The following is a 23,998-nucleotide window of genomic DNA, read 5'->3' as shown; positions in this document are numbered from 1 at the left end:
CATGTCATCATCATCCTCATTCACAGGTTTTGAAGACATTTAAGATACTAGAGACGCAGATGCCCCGTCCTTTGTTTTGCGCTGCAGCGTTCCACCTGACCGCTTTGACAACGTGTCAATTATGGTGTTAGACAATCGCATGATTGTACTGCTCACTGACTCACTGACAGCACAGACCCAACCCTCACTGAGGAACTCAACATCAAGATAGAGCACAGTTTGTCCCTCCCACAAGAGTGTGACCCGTCATGTGTTCAAGCTTTCATTTCTTCGGATGGCTCAGTCTGCATTCGGGGAAGGCACACTCACATGCCACCTCCCCTCCCATACCACTACTCCCGATCTGCCATCTCACACCACTCATGCCGACGCTGACACCCACACGACCCCCTCTCACGTCTCATAGGCCATACTCCGTACTGCGGGGTGGGGAGGGGGGGGGGGCTATGTGGAATCAATAGGTCGCATCGACCACACAAATTACTGTGTTTGGAATATTAACAGTTCTGATGAGCCGCTATGTTTAATTCAGTCTGCCTTTGTACTTCATGCAGTGCTCATGTGTATCAGTCTTTATGGTAAAATATATGTGTATATAGAAAACTTGGGAACTATTTATACAATCCGTATCCAGAATCCCATAATGCAAACCAGTTCCACTCTAGATGACCACAAACAATAACAGCAGTGGTTGCTGTGGAAGATAATATCAACATTACCAATGCATGGACTGGACAACAAAATAATAATATGCGATGTATCACCCAAAAACAATCAGGATTTGACTTACCATGCAAAACATGCTGACTGCTAAATGTAATTAGAGATCAACATGTCACATGCACATAGTTTTTATACAAATGGTGTAAGAAACTGTCCCCACTTTGTGACTGCCCACCAGACACATCACAGAAGAATGCTACATGAGACCATACTCCCCTCCACACTGTATCATAGGCCACTAATAAGTCAGTGAATGCAGCTGTTGTTTTAAGCTTTCTTTGAAATCCTGCCTCAATGTATGTGGTGAGTGACAGCACATGATCTGTGCAGCCCTGTTTTGGCCGGAAGTGTGCTTGTTCAACAGGGATTTCTTCAAATAATCAGTCTACAAAGGAGATTGCTTACAAATCACTCATTCGAATGGCTCTAGAATATTGCTGAAGTGTGTGGGACTCATATCAAATAGGACTAACAGGGAATACTGAACAGAGAAAGGCCACACAAATGGTTACAGGTTTGATTGATCCATGGGAGAGTGTCACACAGACACTGAAAGTACTGAACTGGAAGACTCTTGAAGAGAGATGTAAACTATCTCGAGAAAGTCTATTAACAAATTTTTGACAACCAGCTGTAAAAGATGAATCTGAATATACTACAATCCCATATGTGTGTTCACATAGGGATAGTGAGGATAAGATTAGAATAATTATCGCACACACAGAGGCATTCAAACAATCATTCTTCCCACGATCCGTACATGAATGGAATGAGAAGAAATCCTAGTAACCTCTGTCATGCATCTCACAGTGCTTTGCAGAGTATAGCTGTAGATGTAGGTGGTAGACCAGAAGACTTTCTGTTGGTGACACCAAGTTTGGGAGATTACACAAATGCTCTATATGTTTGTTTATAAGATTTTATATTGTAACTCTTATGCTCTACACCCTATGTATTCTTTCATTGTGTCAAAAAGCCATACAATAAATAAGTCAATGTATATGTTCTAATCCTCGTTAGTCCTATTTGGCATGGGTCTCTCGCACTTGAGCAATATTTTAAAATGAGACGAACAAGTGATTTGAGAGCAGACTTCTATATAGACTGACTACATTATCCCAGTATCCTGCCAATGAACCAAAGTCTGCCACCTTCTTCACCTGGGACAGTGGCTGCATGATAATTCCGTTTCATATACCTTCAAATTGCTACACTCAGGTATTTGTATAAGTTGACTGATTTTTGCTTTCATATAATTCTACTTTTGCGCATTTTGTGTAGTGAATAATTTTATATTTCTGAAAATTTAAAATAAGCTGCCAATATTTTCACCCTTTTGAAATCATATCAAGATCTGACTGGATATTTGTACAGCTTTTTTCAGACTGTGCCTCATCTCTGCCTATAAAATACAATGCCCTGACTGACTGACTCATCATCATGCAGCCTTAGCGGCTAATGATAGAAGCTTGAAATTTTCAGAAGGTGTTGATCTTATACTGTAGACATTGTTCAAGAATGGATTTTTCAAAATTCCACCCCTAAGGGGGTGAAGTAGGGGATGAAAAGTTTGAAAATATATCTCTATTAAGGCAATTTTGAAGCTAGACCTATGAAAATTGGTATTTGGTTTCTCAGGCAGAAAAAAAGAAAAACATGTTTCAGCATGTTTGGAAATTCAACCTCTAAGGGGATAAAGTAGTGGGTGAAAGTTTTTTTGAAAATAAATCACCACTAAAGAACTACCGAAGCACTTTTAAAACTATGGAAAGCGTTTTAAGGAATTCAACCCCTAAGGGAGGGAAAGAGGGTATGAAGACCTTTAAGAAAATATTTCGTTTCGTTAAAAATAATTACAGCTGTGAAACTGATATTTCACTTCTGGGCTTGACATAAAGAAATGGGTGTTAGTGGATGAAAGTTTCTATGGAAAAATCACTAAAAGAATGCAAAAGGCATGATTAACAAAAACCTTGCACTCCAGCTACTGCAATCACTTTTTGGTCATAAGTACATTCTGAACAACCCATGCTTCTATGGCCTTAATTAACATTAAAAAATTAACAGATGTTGCAATTTGTAAACAACATGAAAAACCAGTTAAAGAAATTTAAAAAAAATTCTTTGCTGACCAAACAGTCTACATGAAAGAAGCAGTGAGCACTATGCTATAGTTCAATCCATGAATGATGGCAGTTTGCGCATGTTGATGCATGGACAGGAATGACATTGTTGATGATTCCAAGTGACAATTGCGGTATGTGCATGTGCACACTCTCCTCTTGAAGGGAGCATATATCCTGCATATTATGTTTCTCATTTGCTTATGCAGAATTTATGACTTACCATCACCATCAGCAATGACAGCTTGCAATAAATGAAATTGAAATTCACTAAAAAACTCAATATGATCACGTTTAATGCTCACATTAGATACAGCAATCAGAGCAAAGCACTCAGAACACTACCAAACGCTCATTCGCTATTGGAGTATGCGTGATGTAGGTACACAGAACAAGCCTAAACTCGACCGTCATCGTTCTTGATTCCAACTATAGTTATAGATAACTTTGTAATCTTAAAAAGTCTTTGGCTACTATTATTATTGTTTTCCAGGACATTAATATAGGCTACAACATAAATGATGAGAGGCTCAGTGCACTTCTCTGGGCATGCTTGAAGTAACTTCAAGCTCGTCCCAAGGACCCTAGGACTATTTCTGTCAATGACTCTTGGATATATGCAGAACTCAGAAAGTGTAAAATAAAGCCCCACTCCTGACGATTGTCGGAAATGAGCACACAATTTTCAAAGTTGGCTCAGAGAAAAGTTTGAATGAAAAAACAAGATCTAGATAAAGTACTATTTTCATTTTTCATGTATCACAAGGTTTTTTTAAAAAATTAAAAAACAAAAAATCAGTTGATGGATGTACACTGTCCGTTTCATTTAATTAACTATGCAAGAGATTTCATTCCAGAAAATTGAATTGGCTAATCTAACTGCCACTACTGCACACACTTTTATACTTTGTTGCACCACTACTCTATGAATTCTATTAAAGTATGAAGAGAATATTAACTGATGTAAAAGAAATTCACTGATATAAATGGACATTAGCTCAAACACATAACAGACCTGCAAACTGCAATTTACAGGAGATGCTGCAAGTTCCATTACCATTCTTTCTGATCAGTAAAGCTGGAATGTTGCATTAGCCAAACCTCATCATCATCATCATCAGTTATCTGCTATATTAGCAGGTCCTTTGCCTCTCCATTTTCTGCGATCCATTGCTTTCTTCTTAAGGCTGCTGTATGTTGTACCATCCATCATGTCATCCAGTATCTGGAATCTCTTCCTTCCTCACTTCCTTTTCCCTTCTACATAACCTTCTAAAACTGTTTTTATCAGTCCGCCATTCTTTATTAATATATTCCCAATCCAATTTCTTTTTCTTCTCTTTATTACATCTAGTAACTGTCTTTTCTCTCCCACTCTTCTCAGTACCTCTTCATTTTTTACTCTGTCCATCCAACTTATTCTTTCCATCTTCCGCCATGTCCAGATCTCAAAAGCCTCCAAGCCTTTCTCTGTCTTTTTTCCTCATAGTCCATGTTCCAGTGCCATATAGAAGAACACTCCATACAAGACTTTTTATGAGTCTCTTTCTGAGTTCTCTGTCCAGACCGCTGCAGAAGATTCTCCTTTTCTTATAAAATGCCTCTTTTGCCATTACTATCCTCGTTTTAATTTCTGTGGTGCACTTTCAGCCGGTGTCTATCCTGCTTCCAAATTACTTAAAATTTTGCACCTGTTTTGGTGTTTCTCCATTCAGCATAATTTTTATTTCCTTATTTCCCCCTAGTGCCAATACTTTTGTTTTATTTGTGTTAATTTTCATTCCATATTTTTTTCCGTTAGTTGCAATGGTGTCCACCAAATCCTGTGATTCTTTTCCCCCTGTGGCTAGAAGGACAATGTCATCAGCAAATCTCAAACACCCTACTCTTCTTCCTCCAATTTCTACTCCTTTGTCATCCATTTTCCAAGTAGAGGTTGAAAAGAGTAGGTGATAAACAGCATCCTTGTCTTACTCCTTTTCCTAGTCTGATCCAGTTTGTACTTTCTCCTCTCACTTTAACTGAAACTTTTTGATTAAGATATAATGAGTTTTTAAGTCTTCTGGTTTTCCAGTCCACTCTCTTTTCCCTCATTATAGTCGCCAGCTTGTCCCAAACCACATTGTCAAATGCCTTTTCTAGATTGATGAAGCACATATATAGGTCTCTTCCTTTTTCAATAAACCTTTCTCCCAAGATTCGTAGGAGCCCTATTGCATCTCTGGTGCCCGTATTCCGTCTAAAGCCAAACTGCTCCTCGCCAAGATTCTCCTCCATTACTTTTTCAAGTCTTTTATTAATCATTCTTAACATCACTTTGGCTGCATGTGAAATGAGGCTGATTGTCCTGTGTTCGCTGCATTTCTTGGTTCCTTGTTTTTTCGGTAATGGAATCATTACTGTTGTCAGAAAGTCCTCAGGCCATTCACCACTGTCATATATTTTATTACATAACCTCAATATTTCTCTTATTCCATCGTGGTTCAAGCATTTTAGTATTTCTCCCGGTATTGTATCTGTACCTACCACTTTGCCATTTCTCATTGCAGCTATGGCAGACTTTACTTCTTCCATTATGATGGTCGGTCCTTTCCCGTCATCACTTACACTGTTGTGGGATTCAAGTTCCAGAGTTTCTGGTTTGCTATTTGTGTCATATAGCTCTTTTATATATTCTTCCCACCTCTGGAGGACATCGTCACGATCTTTGTACACTACCTCTTCGTCTTTACTCAAAATTTCCATAGTAGCACTTCCTGCTCTGTTTTGTTCCCATGTCATAGTCTTTACTCTGTTGTATAGTAAGTCGTATCTTCCCTTCCTGTCCAGTTCTTCAATTTCATCACATTCCTCTTTTAGCCATTTTTTCCTAGTCTGCTCTGTTTCACTTCGCAGTTCATTATTTAACCTTCGGTACATCTTTCTTGCATCTTCAGTGTTCTAGTTTTTCAATTTTCTTCTCTCCTCCATCTTGGAAATCATTTCTTGTGTCACCCATGGTTTTTTTGACCTTTTCCCTTTTACATATCCTATATGATTGGCACCACCAATCTTGGAATCCTGCTACACAGTTGCTATTCCAGAAATATCAATCATGGGAACTTCACTTCTGTCACTAATTTAAGTTCATACACTACTTAATCTACATATATGTTGTTCATTTGCACCTTGCATTGACGAGCTGTCTCAAATTTCTTTACCTCCTCTCTTGATGACAGCCAGTTACATTTTTACATTCTGGCCTAAATTTTAATTATTTCTGGATGAACAGTGATGAAATGCTTGGTATGTGTGAAATCCAGGTTCTTAATAACAACCATTTCTCTGGGCACATTGCTGTATCCATCGATTGGCAAACACATTAACATGAGATGGCTGGCTGGTTCTGATAGTACAAGCAAACCCCATGAGAAATCATGCCGTCATCTAGATTGTGTGTTCTCAGCTAATGCCAGTAATTCTCTTGTGGCTAGCAATCTGTCATACAATTACATTTACATCTGTACTCTGCAAACCATTATGAAGTTCATGGCAGAGGGTATGTTCCATTATACCAGTTATTAGGATTTCTTCTCATTCTATTCATGTATTGAGTGTAGGAAGAATAGTTGTTTGAATGCCTCTATGCACACATAATTATTCTAATCTTATCCTCATAATCTGCATGTGAGTGATATGTAGGGGGTTTTAGTATAGTCTTAGACTTATCATTTGAAGCTGGTTCTTTAAACTTTGTACGTAGGCTTTCTCAGGATAGTTTATGTTTCTCTTCAAGAGTCTTCTAGTTCAGTGTCTTTATGCACTGGTCACACAAACTTGTGACCATTTGTGCCCCCCTTCTCTGTGTACATTCAATATCCCCTGTTAGTACAGTTTGGTACAAGTCGCACGCACTTGAGCAATATTCTAGAATGGGTTGGATGAGTGATATGTAAGCAATCTTTTTTGTAGGCTGATGGCATTTTCCCAGTTTTCTGCCAATAAATTGAAGTCTACCACCTGCTTTACCCACAACTGAGCCTATGTGATCATTGCATTTTGTATCCCTACAAAGTGTTACACCCAGATATTTATATGAGATGGCCAATATGACTCACTGACATTATAGTCATAGGATACTACAGTTTTTTCGTTTTGTGAGGAGCACAGTTTTACATTTCTGAACATTTAAAGCAAATTGCCAATCTTTGCACCACTTTGAAATGTTATCAAAATCTGACTGAATATTTATGCAGCTTCTTTTAGACAGTACTTCATGACTGATGAATGCATCATCTGCAAAAAGCCTGAGGCTACTGTTAATATTGTCTGCTAGGGTTTTAATGTACAATATGAATAGCAAGGGTCCCAATACACTACCCTTTGGCACAACCAAAGTTACTTCTACATCTGATGACAACTATCCATCCAAGATAACATGCTGCATCCTCCCTAACAAAAAGTCCTCAGCCCAATCACAAATTTATACCTTATTTGATCACACTTCTGACAATAATTGTAGTTATAGTACTGATTCAATGGTTTTCAGAAATCAAGAGATACAGCATTACCTAACTGTATTCATACACAGCTTTCAGAATGGCATGTTAGAAAAGTGTGAGTTGGGTTTCATATGATCAATGTTTTTGGAATCCATGCTGGTTGCCATTAAGGTGATCATTCTCTTCAAGGTACGTGTCATTGTGTTTGAACCCAGAATACGTTCTAAGATTCTGCAACAAACCAATGTAGAGAATATTGGACGATAGTTTTACGGATTACATATGACCAGAATTTCTTTGGGTTTTGCGAAAGATCATTCGACAATATTCTGCTACGGTAGTCACTGAAGGGTTCATGCTTTGCTCTCTCGACAACCAAGTGTATTTCATTAAGTATCTCTCTAGCTATAGTCCTATGCTTTGTTTTCCACCTTTTATCCAGTAGTCCCTGTTTCCTTAGCAGTTTCCTTACAGTGACTGTACACCATGGCAGGTCCCTCCCATCATGAACTGTTCTACAGGGTACATATCTATGCATTGCATGTTCAACTATTTTTTTAAACTTGAGCCATAGTTCCTCTGCGTGCTCCTGCCCTAGTTTGAAAGTTCAACTTCCTCACTGAGTTATGACACTAAAGACTTTTCATGTAATTTACTGAACTTATATATATTTCATGCTCCTGTCCCAAGTTAAAAGCCTCAAGTTCCTCATTGAGGTATGACACTATTGCTTCTTTGTCTAGTTCACTGAATGAATAAATCTTTCTCTTGCTTTAGTTGCCCTTTGTGTTTTGGTATAAACTGTTGTTGTAACTGCCACATGGTCACTAATGCTAGATTCAATATGAGCTTCCTTAGAGGTCAGTTTGTTTGTTGACATTAGATCTGTCTCCATTATGAGGACGACGGTTCAATCCCGTCTCCGGCCATCCTGATTTAGGTTTTCCGTGATTTCCCTAAATCGCTTCAGGCAAATGCCGGGATGGTTCCTTTGAAAGGGCACGGCCGATTTCCTTCCCCATCCTCCCCTCAACCGAGCTTGCGCTCCGTCTCTAATGACTTCGTTGTCGGCGGGACATTAAACACTAATCTCCTCCTCCTCCATTATGAGTGGCATTCTGAACTCTCCGTTCTACGTAGTTTTCAGAAAAGGCATTCTAATTTAGTTATTTAGTTACATGTCCCATAGATCAGGTGAAATGATGTGGAATGAGTTAGTTTACAGGGTACGCATTTAGTACCATTTCACAGGATGTGTTGTCACGCTCGCCAATAACAAAATTATAACTATCACAATCGACTGTTGAATGATTTAAGTCTCCTTCAATGATTACAGTATCATTAGGGAACTTATGTACAAGTGAAGTGAGGTTTTCTCGGAAGTTCTTGGTTACATCAAGTGGTTGATGGGACCCTATTATAATTTTGTGCCTATCCTTGATACTGAGTCTTGTCCAAACAGTCTCATGTGCAGCTTCACCTATATATCTCCACAGATTTGAGTTTACTGTCTGTTGCAACAAATACACCACTTCCATTTTTCGTTTCCCTATTCCTTTGGCATACACTAGATTTTTTCCATATATCTCACTACTGTCTACTTCAGGATTTAACCAACTTTCTGTGCCTAATATTATGATGACTTCAGTGATCTTTAGGGGCACTTCAAATTCTAACACTTTGTTGCGAATGCTTTGGAGCTTAACCAGTAGGTTTTTGATACTGTCAGCTGAGGGAGGCATTTTTTATCTTGCACTGATACTTCTGGGTTTTCCACAGCAATAGTTATGTGGAATTTGTGAAGAGTCGCCTAATTAATAACAAAAAAAATCCCTCGCACGCACACACACACACACACACACACACACACACACACACACAATCTAATGTTCTCTGAGGCACAACAAACAATATATTTATCGACACTCTTATCTTTCGCTGTGAAAGCTTCTCTACTTTCTCTCTGGGGTACTCCCGCGAAGCTCGCGTTTGTTCAAACATTATTCCTTTCTCCAATTGAAAGTAGTTTACAAGAGTAATGGCTGCAGGATAAATGACCGATGAAAATGCATATCTTAAGTAGGCCTACCACTTTCCTAGCAGTTCCCAACGTATGCCGGTAATGTAATCAGTATCTCATTGAATACTATTCAGTAGCAGTTTGTGAGCTGATTTGGAACTTCGTGGCAGACTGAAATTGTGTGCCAGACCGGGACTCGAATCTGGTTCAATCTCTTGGAAATCATAACACTCCGCCAACATTCAAATGTTGGCGCCATATGTTCCACGACAACATAGTGCGCAGAACATCACAAACCTTTCTGCTCGGCGCGTCGCTTATTGCGTCTCATTTAGGACATCGTTCCCCCGTTGAGACAAAAGAGTAACGAATTGTTACTAGCAAGTACTCTGGCATTCTTTCCCTTCAGCTGTTTGTGAATAACACTGCTAGCTGGCGAACTACAGTTCGGCTAAATAAATACGGCTACAGGGCAAATTAGCGCCTTTCGGATACTTATTGACGGAGGATCCTGAGTTTTTAGTGATGGAGATATCTACTTTTCTCGCAGAAGTAGTTTCACGGTGTGATGTTGGCAGCAATAAGAACGAAATGAGAGACAGGAAAGATGGACGAATTTGTACACGTAGCAGATTGTTGAATAAATGCCTCTAATATTTTTGTAATTTTGCTGTCATCAATTACTTATTCACTGTAGAGATGGATTTCGGGTCATTATTACACGTTGCTCAAAAGAACGAGCGAAATTCAAAGAAAGAGGTACATGTTTTACATTCCCCGTTTTGTTTACACTTTTTCAATTGAATGTTGCTGTCATCAATTTATATTTTGCTCACCTCGTGTGAATACGAAAGTTTTACTGGTATCCAGGCATCAATTTCTATCAGCAACATTTGTGAATCAGTGTTGTTATTGTCATGATGATTTCGTAATGTTTCAGCCTGCGAGATGTTACCGTTCTACTTTCGATCCGCCGAAGAAGGAAGTGAGGGATTCCAAATCATTGTCAGTAAACATACAGAAATTTTTGCAGAGAAAGGAAGAAGAAGAAAAGAAGAGAGAAGTAGAAGCCATGCAAAGGAGGGCTGTAAGTATACTGTGGCTAATTGTTGCATCTTCCCCCCAACCTCTCCCTTCCCTCATTGTTTTCTGTAAGCAGCTAATATGTGAAGAAAGCCGCATACGAGACCGTATTATTCGTAAGTATCTAATTTTAAATGTAAAATGGGTCAAATGTTTTACTGAAGAGAAGTTCAACCATATGCAAGAGACAGTTTTGTTATTACCCAAACATGTTTTATCAATTTGCGCTATCTTCACTGGGATTTTTTTAAATTTATTATTTTCCTGAAAATTATTATCGCATATTAATAGCTTACCTAGATTATATGAATTTTTGACTGGAAGACATTTCTGTGTACTACGGAGTCTGAAATACATGCAGTTGTCTTTGGCAACAAATTGCATTTGGAAATCAGCATTTACACATGCAAAAACTTGAAGAGAAAAATGGTTTCGAACTCAATTCAGTTTTAGGTTGATACAGAAATGAGTTCAGAATGCAAGTATAAAGTTCATTAATAATTTGTGTCAGTTTGAAAAGTCTGACACATTAAAAAAATATTAAAAACAAGTCCTTTATGAAAAATCCAACATATTGTCAAGACACACCCACTCTTGATATTATGTTTTAACAATTTTATAATCTAACATTGATTTTATCTGTTCACAACTAATGCATTTCAACCATCACTGGTCTTCTTCAGATCCAAAAAGCAGCTTTTTGCAATACCTTGTGTTTACTAGTTACTTGTGAACAGATGAAAGTACACCTCCGGTAATGTAAAAACAAAGAATATGTTATGGAAGCCATATTGTACTGTGCCGCTAAAACCGTTTTCAAGGGTATCTGCAAGGTTCCAGATGGGAGCATGTATAACTAGAGTATTGAATCTCTCATGGTGGCAAAGGATGTGGCCAGTGCCGTTGTTGCATATGTTGTGTACAAGAGACAGTACCTGAACACACAAAAATAAGGATAGGACCAAAGTTAATTAAGTGTTTTAGTAGAGGCAACACTACCAAAATTTGTAACTTCATCTATCTTAACGTGTCATACTGCAGTTGTAGGGTGCAGAGCACATCCAATCTGCCACTCCTTATAACTGTTTTTCCAAAGTACCATTCGAAAGTGTTCCAGCTCTCAGTTCTTGGGGGAGACACTCTGTATCCAAGATGGTGTGCTCATCTTGTGAGGGTCAGTGAAGTTATGAAGAAAGAGGAAGCCATGACATTTATTTATTTATGTTATTTCATTTGAGGATCATCTCACCATGATACAGGATTTGTTTAGATAATAAAGTGCCACTCAGTAGGTCAAAATATAACAGACAGCATTCATAAGATTCTTTAGGCATAGTCCATATCGATTCAGGCAGGCTAGAAAAAATCTTACCTTCGTTGTCTCAGATGTTATTGAATTAGGCATGATGTTAAAATGAAGGATTAAGTAAGGAACAAGCATTTCTCAACAACAACAAAAAAATTCTGCTCCAAGATACAGTCCTCCAAAGATGACACTGCACATAACAGTTTGAAGATGCAAATTTTGGAAAAAAAATTTAAAATGCCATATCTACATCTACATTGATACACCGCAAGCCACCCAATGGTGTGTGGCGGAGGGCACTTTACGTGCCACTGTCATTACCTCCCTTTCCTGTTCCAGTCGCGTATGGTTCGCGGGAAGAACGACTGTCTGAAAGCCTCCGTTCGCGCTCTAATCTCTCTAATTTTACATTCGTGATCTCCTCGGGAGGTATAAGTAGGGGGAAGCAATATATTCGATACCTCATCCAGAAACGCACCCTCTCGAAACCTGGCGAGCAAGCTACACCGCGATGCAGAGCGCCTCTCTTGCAGAGTCTGCCACTTGAGTTTATTAAACATCTCCGTAACGCTATCACGGTTACCAAATAACCCTGTGACGAAACGCGCCGCTCTTCTTTGGATCTTCTCTATCTCCTCCGTCAGACCGACCTGGTACGGATCCCACACTGATGAGCAATACTCAAGTATAGGTCGAACGAGTGTTTTGTAAGCCACCTCCTTTGTTGATGGACTACATTTTCTAAACACTCTCCCAATGAATCTCAACCTGGTACCCGCCTTACCAACAATTAATTTTATATGATCATTCCACTTCAAATCGTTCCGCACGCATACTCCCAGATATTTTACAGAAATAACTGCTACCAGTGTTTGTTCCGCTATCATATAATCATACAATAAAGGATCCTTCTTTCTATGTATTCGCAATACATTACATTTGTCTATGCTAAGGGTCAGTTGCCACTCCCTGCACCAAGTGCCTATCCGCTGCAGATCTTCCTGCATTTCGCTACAATTTTCTAATGCTGCAACTTCTCTGTATACTACAGCATCATCCGCGAAAAGCCGCATGGAACTTCATACACTATCTACTAAGTCATTTATATATATTGTGAAAAGCAATGGTCCCATAACACTCCCCTGTGGCACGCCAGAGGTTTCTTTAACGTCTGTAGACGTCTCTCCATTGATAACAACATGCTGTGTTCTGTTTGCTAAAAACTCTTCAATCCAGCCACACAGCTGGTCTGATATTCCGTAGGCTCTTACTTTGTTTATCAGGCGACAGTGCGGAACTGTATCGAACGCCTTCCGGAAGTCAAGAAAAATAGCATCTACCTGGGAGCCTGTATCTAATATTTTCTGGGTCTCATGAACAAATAAGGCGAGTTGGGTCTCACACGATCGCTGTTTCCGGAATCCATGTTGATTCCTACATAGTAGATTCTGGGTTTCCAGAAATGACATGATACGCAAGCAAAAAACATGTTCTAAAATTCTACAAGAGATCGACGTAAGAGATATAGGTCTATAGTTTTGCGCATCTGCTCGACGACCCTTCTTGAAGACTGGGACTATCTGTGCTCTTTTCCAATCATTTGGAACCCTCCGTTCCTCTAGAGACTTGCGGTACACGGCTGTTAGAAGGGGGGCAAGTTCTTTCGCGTACTCTGTGTAGAATCGAATTGGTATCCTGTCAGGTCCAGTGGACTTTCCTCTGTTGAGTGATTCCAGTTGCTTTTCTATTCCTTGGACACTTATTTCGATGTCAGCCATTTTTTCGTTTGTGCGAGGATTTAGAGAAGGAACTGCAGTGCCGTCTTCCTCTGTGAAACAGCTTTGGAAAAAGGTGTTTAGTATTTCAGCTTTACGCGTGTCATCCTCTGTTTCAATGCCATCATCATCCCGTAGTGTCTGGATATGCTGTTTCGAGCCACTTACTGATTTAACGTAAGACCAGAACTTCCTAGGATTTTCTGTCAAGTCGGTACATAGAATTTCACTTTCGAATTCAATGAACGCTTCACGCATAGCCCTCCTTACGCTAACTTTGACATCGTTTAGCTTCTGTTTGTCTGAGAGGTTTTGGCTGCGTTTAAACTTGGAGTGGAGCTCTCTCTGCTTTCGCAGTAGTTTCCTAACTTTGTTGTTGTACCACGTTGGGTTTTTCCCGTCCCTCACAGTTTTACTCGGCACGTACCTGTCTAAAACGCATTTTACGATTGCCTTGAACTTTTTCCATAAACACTCAACATTGTCAGTGTCGGAACAGAAATTTTCGTTTTGATCTGTTAGGTAGTCTGAAATCTGCCTTCTATTACTCTTGCTAAACAGATAAACCTTCCTCCCTTTTTTTATATTCCTATTAACTTCCATATTCAAGGATGCTGCAACGGCCTTATGATCACTGATTCCCTGTTCTGTACATACAGAGTCGAAAAGTTCGGGTCTGTTTGTTATCAGTAGGTCCAAGATGTTATCTCCACGAGTCGGTTCTCTGTTTAATTGCTCGAGGTAATTTTCGGATAGTGCACTCAGTATAATGTCACTCGATGCTCTGTCCCTACCACCCGTCCTAAACATCTGAGTGTCCCAGTCTATATCCGGTAAATTGAAATCTCCACCTAAGACTATAACATGCTGAGAAAATTTATGTGAAATGTATTCCAAATTTTCTCTCAGTTGTTCTGCCACTAATGCTGCTGAGTCTGGAATAGTTCAACTTTTTTTAAAATTTAAAAGATAATTGCTTTATGATTACAGAGAAATCCTCAATTTGGACTTACCTGTCAAAGTCGTTTTACTATAGCTTTCTGAACTTTTTTTTATAATTTATGGATTTTTTTTCTGTTTCATAAATGCCAACCATAAAATTTTGATTTTTTTTTTCTGTTAATTAGTGCCATATAGTTCTATATTCCCTGAAAAGGAGAGCTTCCATTTTTAGGTTGAACAGGTTTTGTAAACAATTGAAATTTTTGCCATACATGAAACCTGTTTTATTACCACATTATCGCATAATAGGCTCATTTTGAAAGATGAGTAAGAGACTCATTTCTAAGCATTTTAAATGGTTCCAAAATGTATGTGAAAGGTCCAAAGACTTGAAGGTTTCAGTTTATACAACTTCTGTGCACTCTGTTTTGTACAGAAATTAGCCAGTCAATGAACTAAAAATGTGTTCCACTACTTTAGTATCTTCCTTTGATATGGAGTGATGCCTTCTTGTTAAACAAATAGGAACTGGAGCACTTACATTCTTCAAAACAATGTGAACAGGAAGTGAGCACTAATGATGTTGTTGCTGTCCTTCAGCTGGAAACCTATATCCAGTAGCTGGTCCATGTGGTAGCATAAAGGTCACTACATTTCATTTAACTCACAACTAGTATCTATAACCTTTGCAATCCACCAGTCACAGTCATACACACATGCCACAAATATCCCCCCTTCTCAGGCAGTGAATCTGCTGTTTGTGAGGTGTTGGCAGAACCAACGAAATTTCTTCTTTCTTGTTCTTTAAAGTGAGTGCAATATGAGTTTGCCCATCACTTTTGAGTCCAAAAATGTCTTCTGAATTCCTTTCACAGGAGTCGTTTGTTTGGACCATTCTTCTTTTTTCTGACCACGGAATTCTTCGATTTGCTCTTTGGACAAAAGAATGAGGGCTGTGGATGTTTTAAGATTTCATGACTCTCATAAAATCCTCAGCATTCTGAATTGCAGCTGTATTTGTTCTGGAAAGATTATGTTTTCTAGCATGGTGCTTCAGCAGGCCTCCTACACCATTGCAAGGCCTTGTCCCATGACCAGTAGCACTGTATACCCAGTCAGTTGGCACAAGTGTCTTACTCAATTCAAACAGCTGGCAACCATTTTTAAAATGACTAGTAGTACCAGCAGAAATATTGATGACCTTCTCTGCCCCTGTTTGCTGTTGAAGAATTTTGCGCATTGCTAGCAAAGCTTGTGCGGAGTCATGTCCTGTGTCATCACTTGTAACTGCAAACTTGTGGTCGTGTTTTGAAAATATGTCACTCCTGTAAAAATTGAAACCTGGTCATTACTCCAGTGATACCCATGTACTTCTTGTTCTCAGCAAAATCACAGTGAAGCACTAAACATAGTTCTTCAGCCTGTACACACCCTTTCACTTCTGCAATGTGTTGTTGCTGCAATTTCTTCAGATGCTGGTGTGTTACTGCTTTCACTGACCATTTACCATGTTCATCAATGAAACTGTCAAAGGCAACAGTTTTCTATTTGAACTTGAGCAACTTCTACAGGATGATCATAATAGGGATCTGGTCTTCGAAAGACTCTTTTTATATACCTCACATTTCTTGATTTGTCTACCGTGTACTTTGATACTGATGGAATGTGGTTCAAAATTGTTTTCCTTGAAAAGTCTCTGAAATAATAGTTAAAACTTGCACCACTTCACTGTACAATTCACAGTATTCAATAGCTGAGTTGATATTTGTGGAAAATTCCTGGCAAGAGATGCAAGAGTGCTTTAGTTCATTTTCTTCTGAAGATGGAATTCCTACTTTGAAGAGTGTGGTCAGTTTTGCTATAGTGTATTCATCCATAGCTTTAGTAATTTCTCTACACTCTCTTGATCCATAGAGCTTATGACTCGACTTCACTGACCACGGTTTGTTGACAGGACTAACACCTACTTCTGTAGTTGACTGATTCAGGGTATTCAATCTTCCTCTGTTGATGCAAAATCTGCACCGTGGGAGGCTTCACCTTGTTCAGGTACTATCATTATTGTTATTCTGTTAAAACATTTAAAACACAAAAAGTCGTCACTGGAAACATCTTCACTTTGAAACAGAGTCTTCAAATGAGAACACTTCTTCCCAACCTGAACAAAGTCTGCTGTTTTTTTTGTAGATCACTCTTTTGTGGATATGCAAATAGTCAGCACACTCCACTCTCCTGTGGCCGCAGTCAGAAGGCATTTCAAGGAATCCTTTTCACAAAACACACTCGTCATCATGTCCTCCTCGCTGTGTCTGGTGACAGTGACTCCATCAGTCGTTCAGTCCTTATTGTGGTTCAGTCCGTATTGTGGTGGGCTCAGTTGTGGCTTGCAAAACCGAGCTTTGCTTTGAAGATCGAGTCACACGAAGTGCAATACAGTTGCCCGGTGGAGTTATACGCAGATGTAATTAGGCTTGGGCTTAGATTTGTCGAGCTTTTGTTTATCGTCCAGGTTCTTTAGGCTGATATGCTCGAATTACTCCACACTCCTGTGTGCAGTTGAGCGCCACTCTGATTGGTGTAATGCAAGCTCCTCCCAACGTTTGCTCGGAATGCCACAGGCCGTGAGATGTCATTTGATGGTGTCTTTGTATCGCAGGTATTGGCCACCTTCTCCATGCGTATGATATGGCCACTCCATCTCAGTTGGTGTTTCATTAAGAGAGTTTCAATGCCAGGCAGTTTCACGCGGCACAAAATCTCCGTGTTTGGAACACTGTCTTCCCATTTCATGCGAAGAATTGATCTCAGACAGCGAAGATGAAAGGTGTCTAACCTCCTAATGTCAGCTTTATAACAGCACAAGGTTTCCAAATTCGTAGAGTAAAGTTAGTAATATTATTGCTTTGTAGACTGCAGTTTTAGTTTGTAGTCTGAGATCATGTGATTTCCATACTCGGTGATTCAGTTTGCGGAAAACTGAGGCTGCATTGGCTATACGAGCTGCAATTTCTGTTGTCAGGCTGTTGTCACTTTTAATGTGACTACTTAGATACGTAAAGTGTGACACGTTTTCCAAATGTTTGTTGTCCAGCATAATACTGCAGTCGTCTGTTTTGGAACCCCTAAGTGGTTATTGAAGGACTTATGTCTTGGTTATGCTTATGACTAGACCAAATCTTCTTCAGGAGTCATTTAGCAGGTTCATGTATGTTTGGAGGGATTCAGGAGAATTAGCCATCATGCATACATCAACTGCATAAAGAATTTCTAAGATAGATATTTTATTTACACAACTTTTTGTTCTGAGGCGAGAGATGTTGAAGACACTTTTGTCTGTTCTCGAGTCAAGACCCATTTGACCACTGCAGGATTTGGTCGCATGTCTCATAACAGCTGTGAAATAAAGTTAGAAGAGTGTGGGAGCCTGTACACAGCCTTGTTTTACACCGCATGTCACGGGAGACTGGTCTGAAAACTCATTTTCATGGCGGATTTTTGCCATCATGTTGTCATGAAACTTGTCTAATCAAGTTAATAATTTCATCAGGGCAGCCGGTTTTCTTTAGTATAATCCAGAGAGCTTCCCGCGGGACTCAGTCGAATGCTTTTTCCAGGTCTACAAAGCACATGAAGAGAGGCTGATGTTGCTCTAAGCTTTTCTCTTGCATTTTTTGACAACAAATATGGCATCCATTGTGCCTCTGTTCGAGCGAAAGCCACACTGGGTCTCCAGTAGCACTTTTTCTGCAAGGTGCGTTAGCCTGTTGTTGAGTATGTGAGCCAGGACTTTCCCAGCTGCTGAGAGAAGAGAGATTCCCCTGTGAGAACTGCAGTCAGAAATGTCACCTTTGCCTTTGTAAATTTTGCAAACGCAGTCACCTTTCCAATCTTGTGGAAATATTTCGCACCCCCAAATCTTTGAAATTGGAACAAACAGTGGGTTCGTAATGTTTGGTCCACTATATTTATAAAGTTGTGATGGTAAGTTGTCTTACCCTGCTTATTTGTTATTTTTCAGCTTACCCAATGCTGAAATGAATTCACTGAACAAAAGGGGCATCAGCAAGTTGTTCGGCGGCGGGCAGGCCTTCAAGTGTTTCTATTTATGGAATATGTCGTCTGATGGTTGGGATTAAGATTGTCATCAAAATGTCCTGCCCACCGAGCAAGGGTATCACTCTGTTGCGTCAGCCAACAGATTTTATCTTTGTCATAAACAGGTGCTATCTTCCTTGATTTTGGACCAAAGGTAGTTTTCAGGCACTCGAAGAATCTGCCTATTTGGTTTGTGGCAGCATATGATTGCATTTCATTGGCTTTATTCAGTCACCATTTGTCTTTCAGGGCACGCACCTTTACTTTCAGGTTGTAATGTGCTACTTTACACTTGTCAAGATCAGGACTGTGAAGAGATGCTCTGAAGTAATTAACAAGCTTTTTGATCTCTGCATCTGAATCGTCAATTCAATCTTGGTTCTTTTTCTGAGGTTTTCCCAAGACTTCTGTGGCCTACACTACTTTCTGCCCTATCGGTAGATGGTTTCCCACTCCAGTAGTAGGTGTAACCTCCGAGCTGTTCACACAGCTCTCGGGAGTCACTAAGATGTGTTTCACGTGGGGCGGTGATGTCGATGTTATATCTAGCCAACTCCCTAGCAGTAAGTGCTGTCTTTCCCTCTGGACATTGATTATGGTCATTATCCAGTAAAGTACGGATGTTCCATGTACCATTCATAAAGTGTTTAATGCAAGTATTTCCTTTATTATTATTTTTTTTTTTTTCGACCACAGATTTTGGTGAACAAGTAACCGCAGTTTGCCACTTGCACTGAGTTGAGGTGGGCTATGTTTAGGCCACCTTTTCTAGGCCCCTCCCTTGATTAGGCAAAAGCAGAGCATTGCTAAATATGGCTGCTTTGTCATCTGATTAGCTGCCGAACCAGTCCTCCTGTCCCTGTCGAGTTCCAGAACGACCATCACCGTCTGACCGCACACACAACTACTGTGTCAACTGGCAAATTCCTCACGAAAACACGGAACTCTCTGGATGGTCTCTGATTTCTTAGGCACCTCTTCAGTAAACAAATTAGCACTGGACAACTACAATACAGAAACATGCAATGGACGACGACGACGACGACAAAGAAACTGGCAAGAAACTGCAACAAAGTGTAAGAAATGTCTGTAACAATGAAAGTGAAAAGAAATAGTCACGACAAAGAAAGTGATAAGAAATAACTGCAACAAAGACAGTCGAAATAAACATTGTAACAAAGAAATTATAAGAAACAACTTCAGTGAAGACATATATTACCCTTGAAAAAAAAAAAATTTTTTTAAATAAAACCTGTCTAACTTAAAAGTGGAAGCTGTCCTTTAAAGAGAATATAGTACTACATGGTACTAATCAACAGGAAAAAATCTTAACTTTTCTGGATTTGCATTTTTGAAAAAAAAAATTGTAAATTATAAAAAAAAATTCAAAAGGCGACAGTAAAAGAACTTTCACAGATATGTCCAAATGGAAGATGCCATTGTAATCATAAAGCAATTCTCCTTCAAATAAAAAAACAAAATATCTAGAACTGTTGCAGAGACACAGCATTTTAAAAAAATTTCTGAAATCCGCGTCTTCAAAATGGTGTTTGCAATGTCATCTTTGGAGGTGTGTATCTCAGGGCAGGAATTTTTTTGGAGGAAAAAAAAAAAAAAAAATCGTGTTCCTACCTTACTCTTGAATTTTAACATAAGCTAAATTCAATAACATCCGAGACTATGAAGGTAACCTGCCTACCTGAAGTGATACGGATTATGCCTTTAATGACATAGTGCAGGTGTTTGGCCTGGTCTGGATTAAGGAACTGTCATGGCATTTGCCTTAGCAATCCAGGAAAACTCAAATCAGATACTGGCAGAAGTAAAGCTGTGAGTACCGGGCGTGAGTCGTGCTTCGGTAGCTCAGATGGTAGAGCACTTGCCCGCGAAAGGCAAAGGTCCCGAGTTCGAGTCTCGGTCAGGCACACAGCTTTAATCTGCCAGGAAGTTTCATATCAGCGCACACTCCACTGCAGAGTGAAAATCTCATTCTGGTATCAAATCAGTATTGCTGGACAGAGCAGCTTCATCCTCCCGTATATGAGGTCAGCATTGTAACTGGTGCACTGCCTTATTTGGTAATTCTTCAGTGTATGATGTTCCTTCATTTACATTGCAAATTGTTTCAGGTAACTTGCAATATAAAACATAGTTTATGTCTTCACTGTCCACACACTGAGGACACCTGCTGGTGACTCCTGGTATACTTCCAGTCAATTTCAATGTTAAACCTAGTTCCACTCTTTACTACCTCCCACATTAAGACACACACACATCAGTGGCTCTTGGACTTGGGAAATACTGCTGTGCCCCTTGCCTCAGTTCCGGACTCCACATTCAACTGTCCACCTGCACAAATGAGCCAACAGGCATTACTATCTGTATTGCACATCTTGCCACATGATACTTATGACAGCAGTAAACTGTCATCATTTATGATTCTTCAACTTCTCCCGGCCTGTTTCTTGCTCGAACAGTCCATGGGTGTACTGCCAGTCGAAAGTGTTCAAAGGGCACAATATTTTGTCAATCAGACATGTCGCCATCGTCAGGTGTGCTGACGAACTGAGGTGCTGAGGGCAGGCGGCCGTCCTAAATCCCCTTTCCACGCAAGGCGTTCTCTCCACAGTCCACACCCGCGGCCACGTGTCGGCGGTCGTTGAGAGGCTGGCGTTGGCGTCTGTGGTGGCATCGGTGTAACTGCCTTGTCCGCCCTGGTCGCTCGTTCGTTTTCTTTGCTGAGCCTCTTTTTAATTAGACTCGGTGCTGGTTCCCATGCCTTGCTGAGGTTATAGCCGCAATCTCTCTTGATGAGTCTGTCCCTGGTATGAATTTTGATAGCCTCTCTAACGACGCTGTCTCAGTATTTAGATGTCTGTGCCAAGACCCTGATATGTTGGTAGTCCATTTCGTGATTTTCAGACAAACAGTGCTCTGCGACTAGCGACTTCTTGGGGTACATAAGTCGAGTGCGCCTCCGATGTTCTTGGCAACGATCTTCGATGGTGCGCACCGTCTGTCCAATGTAAGTCTTCCCACACTCACAGGGAATCTGGTATATGCCTGCCTTCCGCAAACCGAGATCGTCTTTGACACTTCCCAGTAATGCTTGTGTTTTATTGGGTGGGCAAAAGACAGTTCCTACTCGGTGTTTCCTCGATATTTGTCCTATTTTCCCCAATAGCGTGCCAGCATACGGTATATAGGCGGTGGCTATCTCTTCCTCTGTGACTTTGTCCATCTCCACACGCTGTACTGTAGAGGTGGGGCGGAGAGCGCGTCTGATCTGCCATTCTGAGTACCCGTTTTTCCAAAATACAGTTTTAAGGTGTTCCAGCTCATGGGGCAGACTCTCTGCGTCTGAGATGGTGCGCGCCCTGTGCACCAGTGTTTTTAGAACACCATTCCTCTGCGAAAGGTGGTGGCAGCTATTTGCATGCAAATGCAGGTCGGTGTGCGTTTTCTTCTTGTATACCTCATAGCCCAGGGTGCCATCTTCTCTTCTTTTGACCATGACATCCAGGAATGGTAAACTTCCTTCTGCTTCGGTCTCCATAGTGAATTTGATGTTCGGATGTATGGAGTTCAGGTGTGTAAGGAAGTCTAGGAGCTTGTCCCTTCCATAGGACGAATTTCTATATGGAGTATTTCGAGGAGGAAGCTTTGGCGTCATCCAAATGGAAACCTACTTGTTTTTCTACGTTATGTTTATGACACGTTCGTGATATGGCCCCATGGAAGGGACAAGCTCCTCAGCTGCTTTGGAAAAGAAAAGAAGTTACGTTGTTGTCTTGGCTGAAGATTTTCTATCTGTTTGCTCTTGCAGTGTCAATTTTTGACCAGCTGCCATCTTGTTGCAGTGCCACAAATCAGTCGTTTAGAACAGATGCCATTGTTTTATGAAAAGGAAAGTTGCTGCTCACCATATAGTGGAGATGCTGAGTCACAGATAGGCACAACAAAAAGACTGTCACAAATTAACTTTCTGCCAATATGGCCTTCATCAAAAATAGATGAAACACTAGAGCGTGTGTCGACACGCACGTGTGTCACACAAACTCACTCACTCATTTACTCTGCAGTCTCTGGCAACAAAGCCACACTGACAAAGCCACACTGCTAGAGAGTCTACAGTCGTGTGTGTGTGTGTGTGTGTGTGTGTGTGTGTGTGTCGTCTATTTTTGATGAAGACCATATTGGCCACAAGCTAATTTGTGACAGTCTTTTTGTTGTGCCTGTCAGCGACTCAGCATCTCCACTATATGGTGAGTAGCAACTTTCTTTTTCATAATATTGTTACATTCCATCCTGCATTTACCTTTGTTTGATAGATGCCATTTTTAGTTTCTTGCAACAGTTTTTTTATGGAGTCTGCCATGATTTATGAGCTTTCTAAACTCTTGACCGTACATGTATATTTTCCTGGCTCTGTAAGTAGAATACAACCAGTCCATTCTTCTTCAACTATTAAGCTCAAGCTGTTTTATTTTTATATTGTAGAAATTATCTTTGACACACACTCCTCTACCGACAGGAAATATTGAAGTCTGATTGTCAGCAGTGTCAGTAATCCTATTCATCAGAAGACACCAGACTACCGAGAAAGCAGCAGTGTAAGTAACAACAAGTAGCAGTCTCTTGCCATTGTTTCACTAATGAGACGATTTCTCTCTTTTTTAAAAAATCGTAAGCGGCGGTAGCGCGCACAAAAGGAAGCCATGCCGCGAGTGGCGACAGGCTGTAAACATTCATTATCAGAATGTGACAAACAATGCATGACACAGTACAATAATGCATTTTCAGCTTAGAGTAACGTAAACACCTATAACAAAAAGAACGGTACTTATCAGATCAATGAAAAATAAGCAATCAATTCAAACCAGACGAAGCACGTGAAAAAAAAGGGTGCCCGCATAAATACGGACGGAGCGCCTGACACATAGCAATGACTACCTGGGAAAGCTTAACTGCTAAGCTTACGACTCGAACCAAAGTACTGTAGCTGTATCGTCATTCATTCGACCTAAATCGTGTCTCATATTACAAAGGACCAACTTTGTTTCGATTTGGACGTGTGGCCTGAAACTTTTCTCTCCCTTTGAATTTCGAGTCTCAAATTTCAGGTGCGGCTTAGATTCAGGAAATTTTTTTTCCCCCCCCTTGATTTCGAGTCTCATTTTTCATGTGCGGCTTAGATTCGAGTAAATACAGTAATTGCTCTCTCTCTCTCTCTCTCTCTCTCTCTCTCTCTCTCTCTCTCTCAGTGCAAAATGGCAAAGCAGGCATCGTTAGAGGTGAAACTAAAGCTATGAAAGCATGTATAACTAGAGGGAAGATAGTTGCCATCTGTACAGGTTTAACAATACAGAATTATCAAAATCAGGACAGTGCTTCACAAGAAATAGAACATTTTTTAAAATAAAGCCTGATAGTTTATTTAAGAATCAATA

General features: G+C 40.1%; 2 protein-coding genes across 2 annotated transcripts in view; both read left to right on the top strand.

Annotated features, from left to right (window-relative positions):
* LOC126412904 (trichohyalin-like) overlaps positions 1–23,998 on the top strand; it is a 573,063-nt gene that overhangs the window by 513,896 nt on the left and 35,169 nt on the right. The gene's annotated exons all lie outside the window — the stretch shown is intronic.
* The window catches only part of LOC126412112 (protein SPT2 homolog), a 50,370-nt gene continuing 36,146 nt past the window's right edge, over positions 9,775–23,998 (top strand). Inside the window, exons 1-2 of the mRNA XM_050081544.1 lie at positions 9,775–10,106; positions 10,288–10,434. Of these exons, the coding sequence (XP_049937501.1) occupies positions 10,047–10,106; positions 10,288–10,434 (207 nt within the window). The 5' untranslated portion in view covers positions 9,775–10,046. The remainder of the gene's footprint in view (positions 10,107–10,287; positions 10,435–23,998) is intronic.

The sequence above is a fragment of the Schistocerca serialis genome, chromosome 7 (assembly GCF_023864345.2).
Source record: "Schistocerca serialis cubense isolate TAMUIC-IGC-003099 chromosome 7, iqSchSeri2.2, whole genome shotgun sequence".
In the NCBI taxonomy this organism is placed as follows: domain Eukaryota; kingdom Metazoa; phylum Arthropoda; class Insecta; order Orthoptera; family Acrididae; genus Schistocerca; species Schistocerca serialis.
This window is presented reverse-complemented; position numbering and strand designations above follow the sequence as displayed.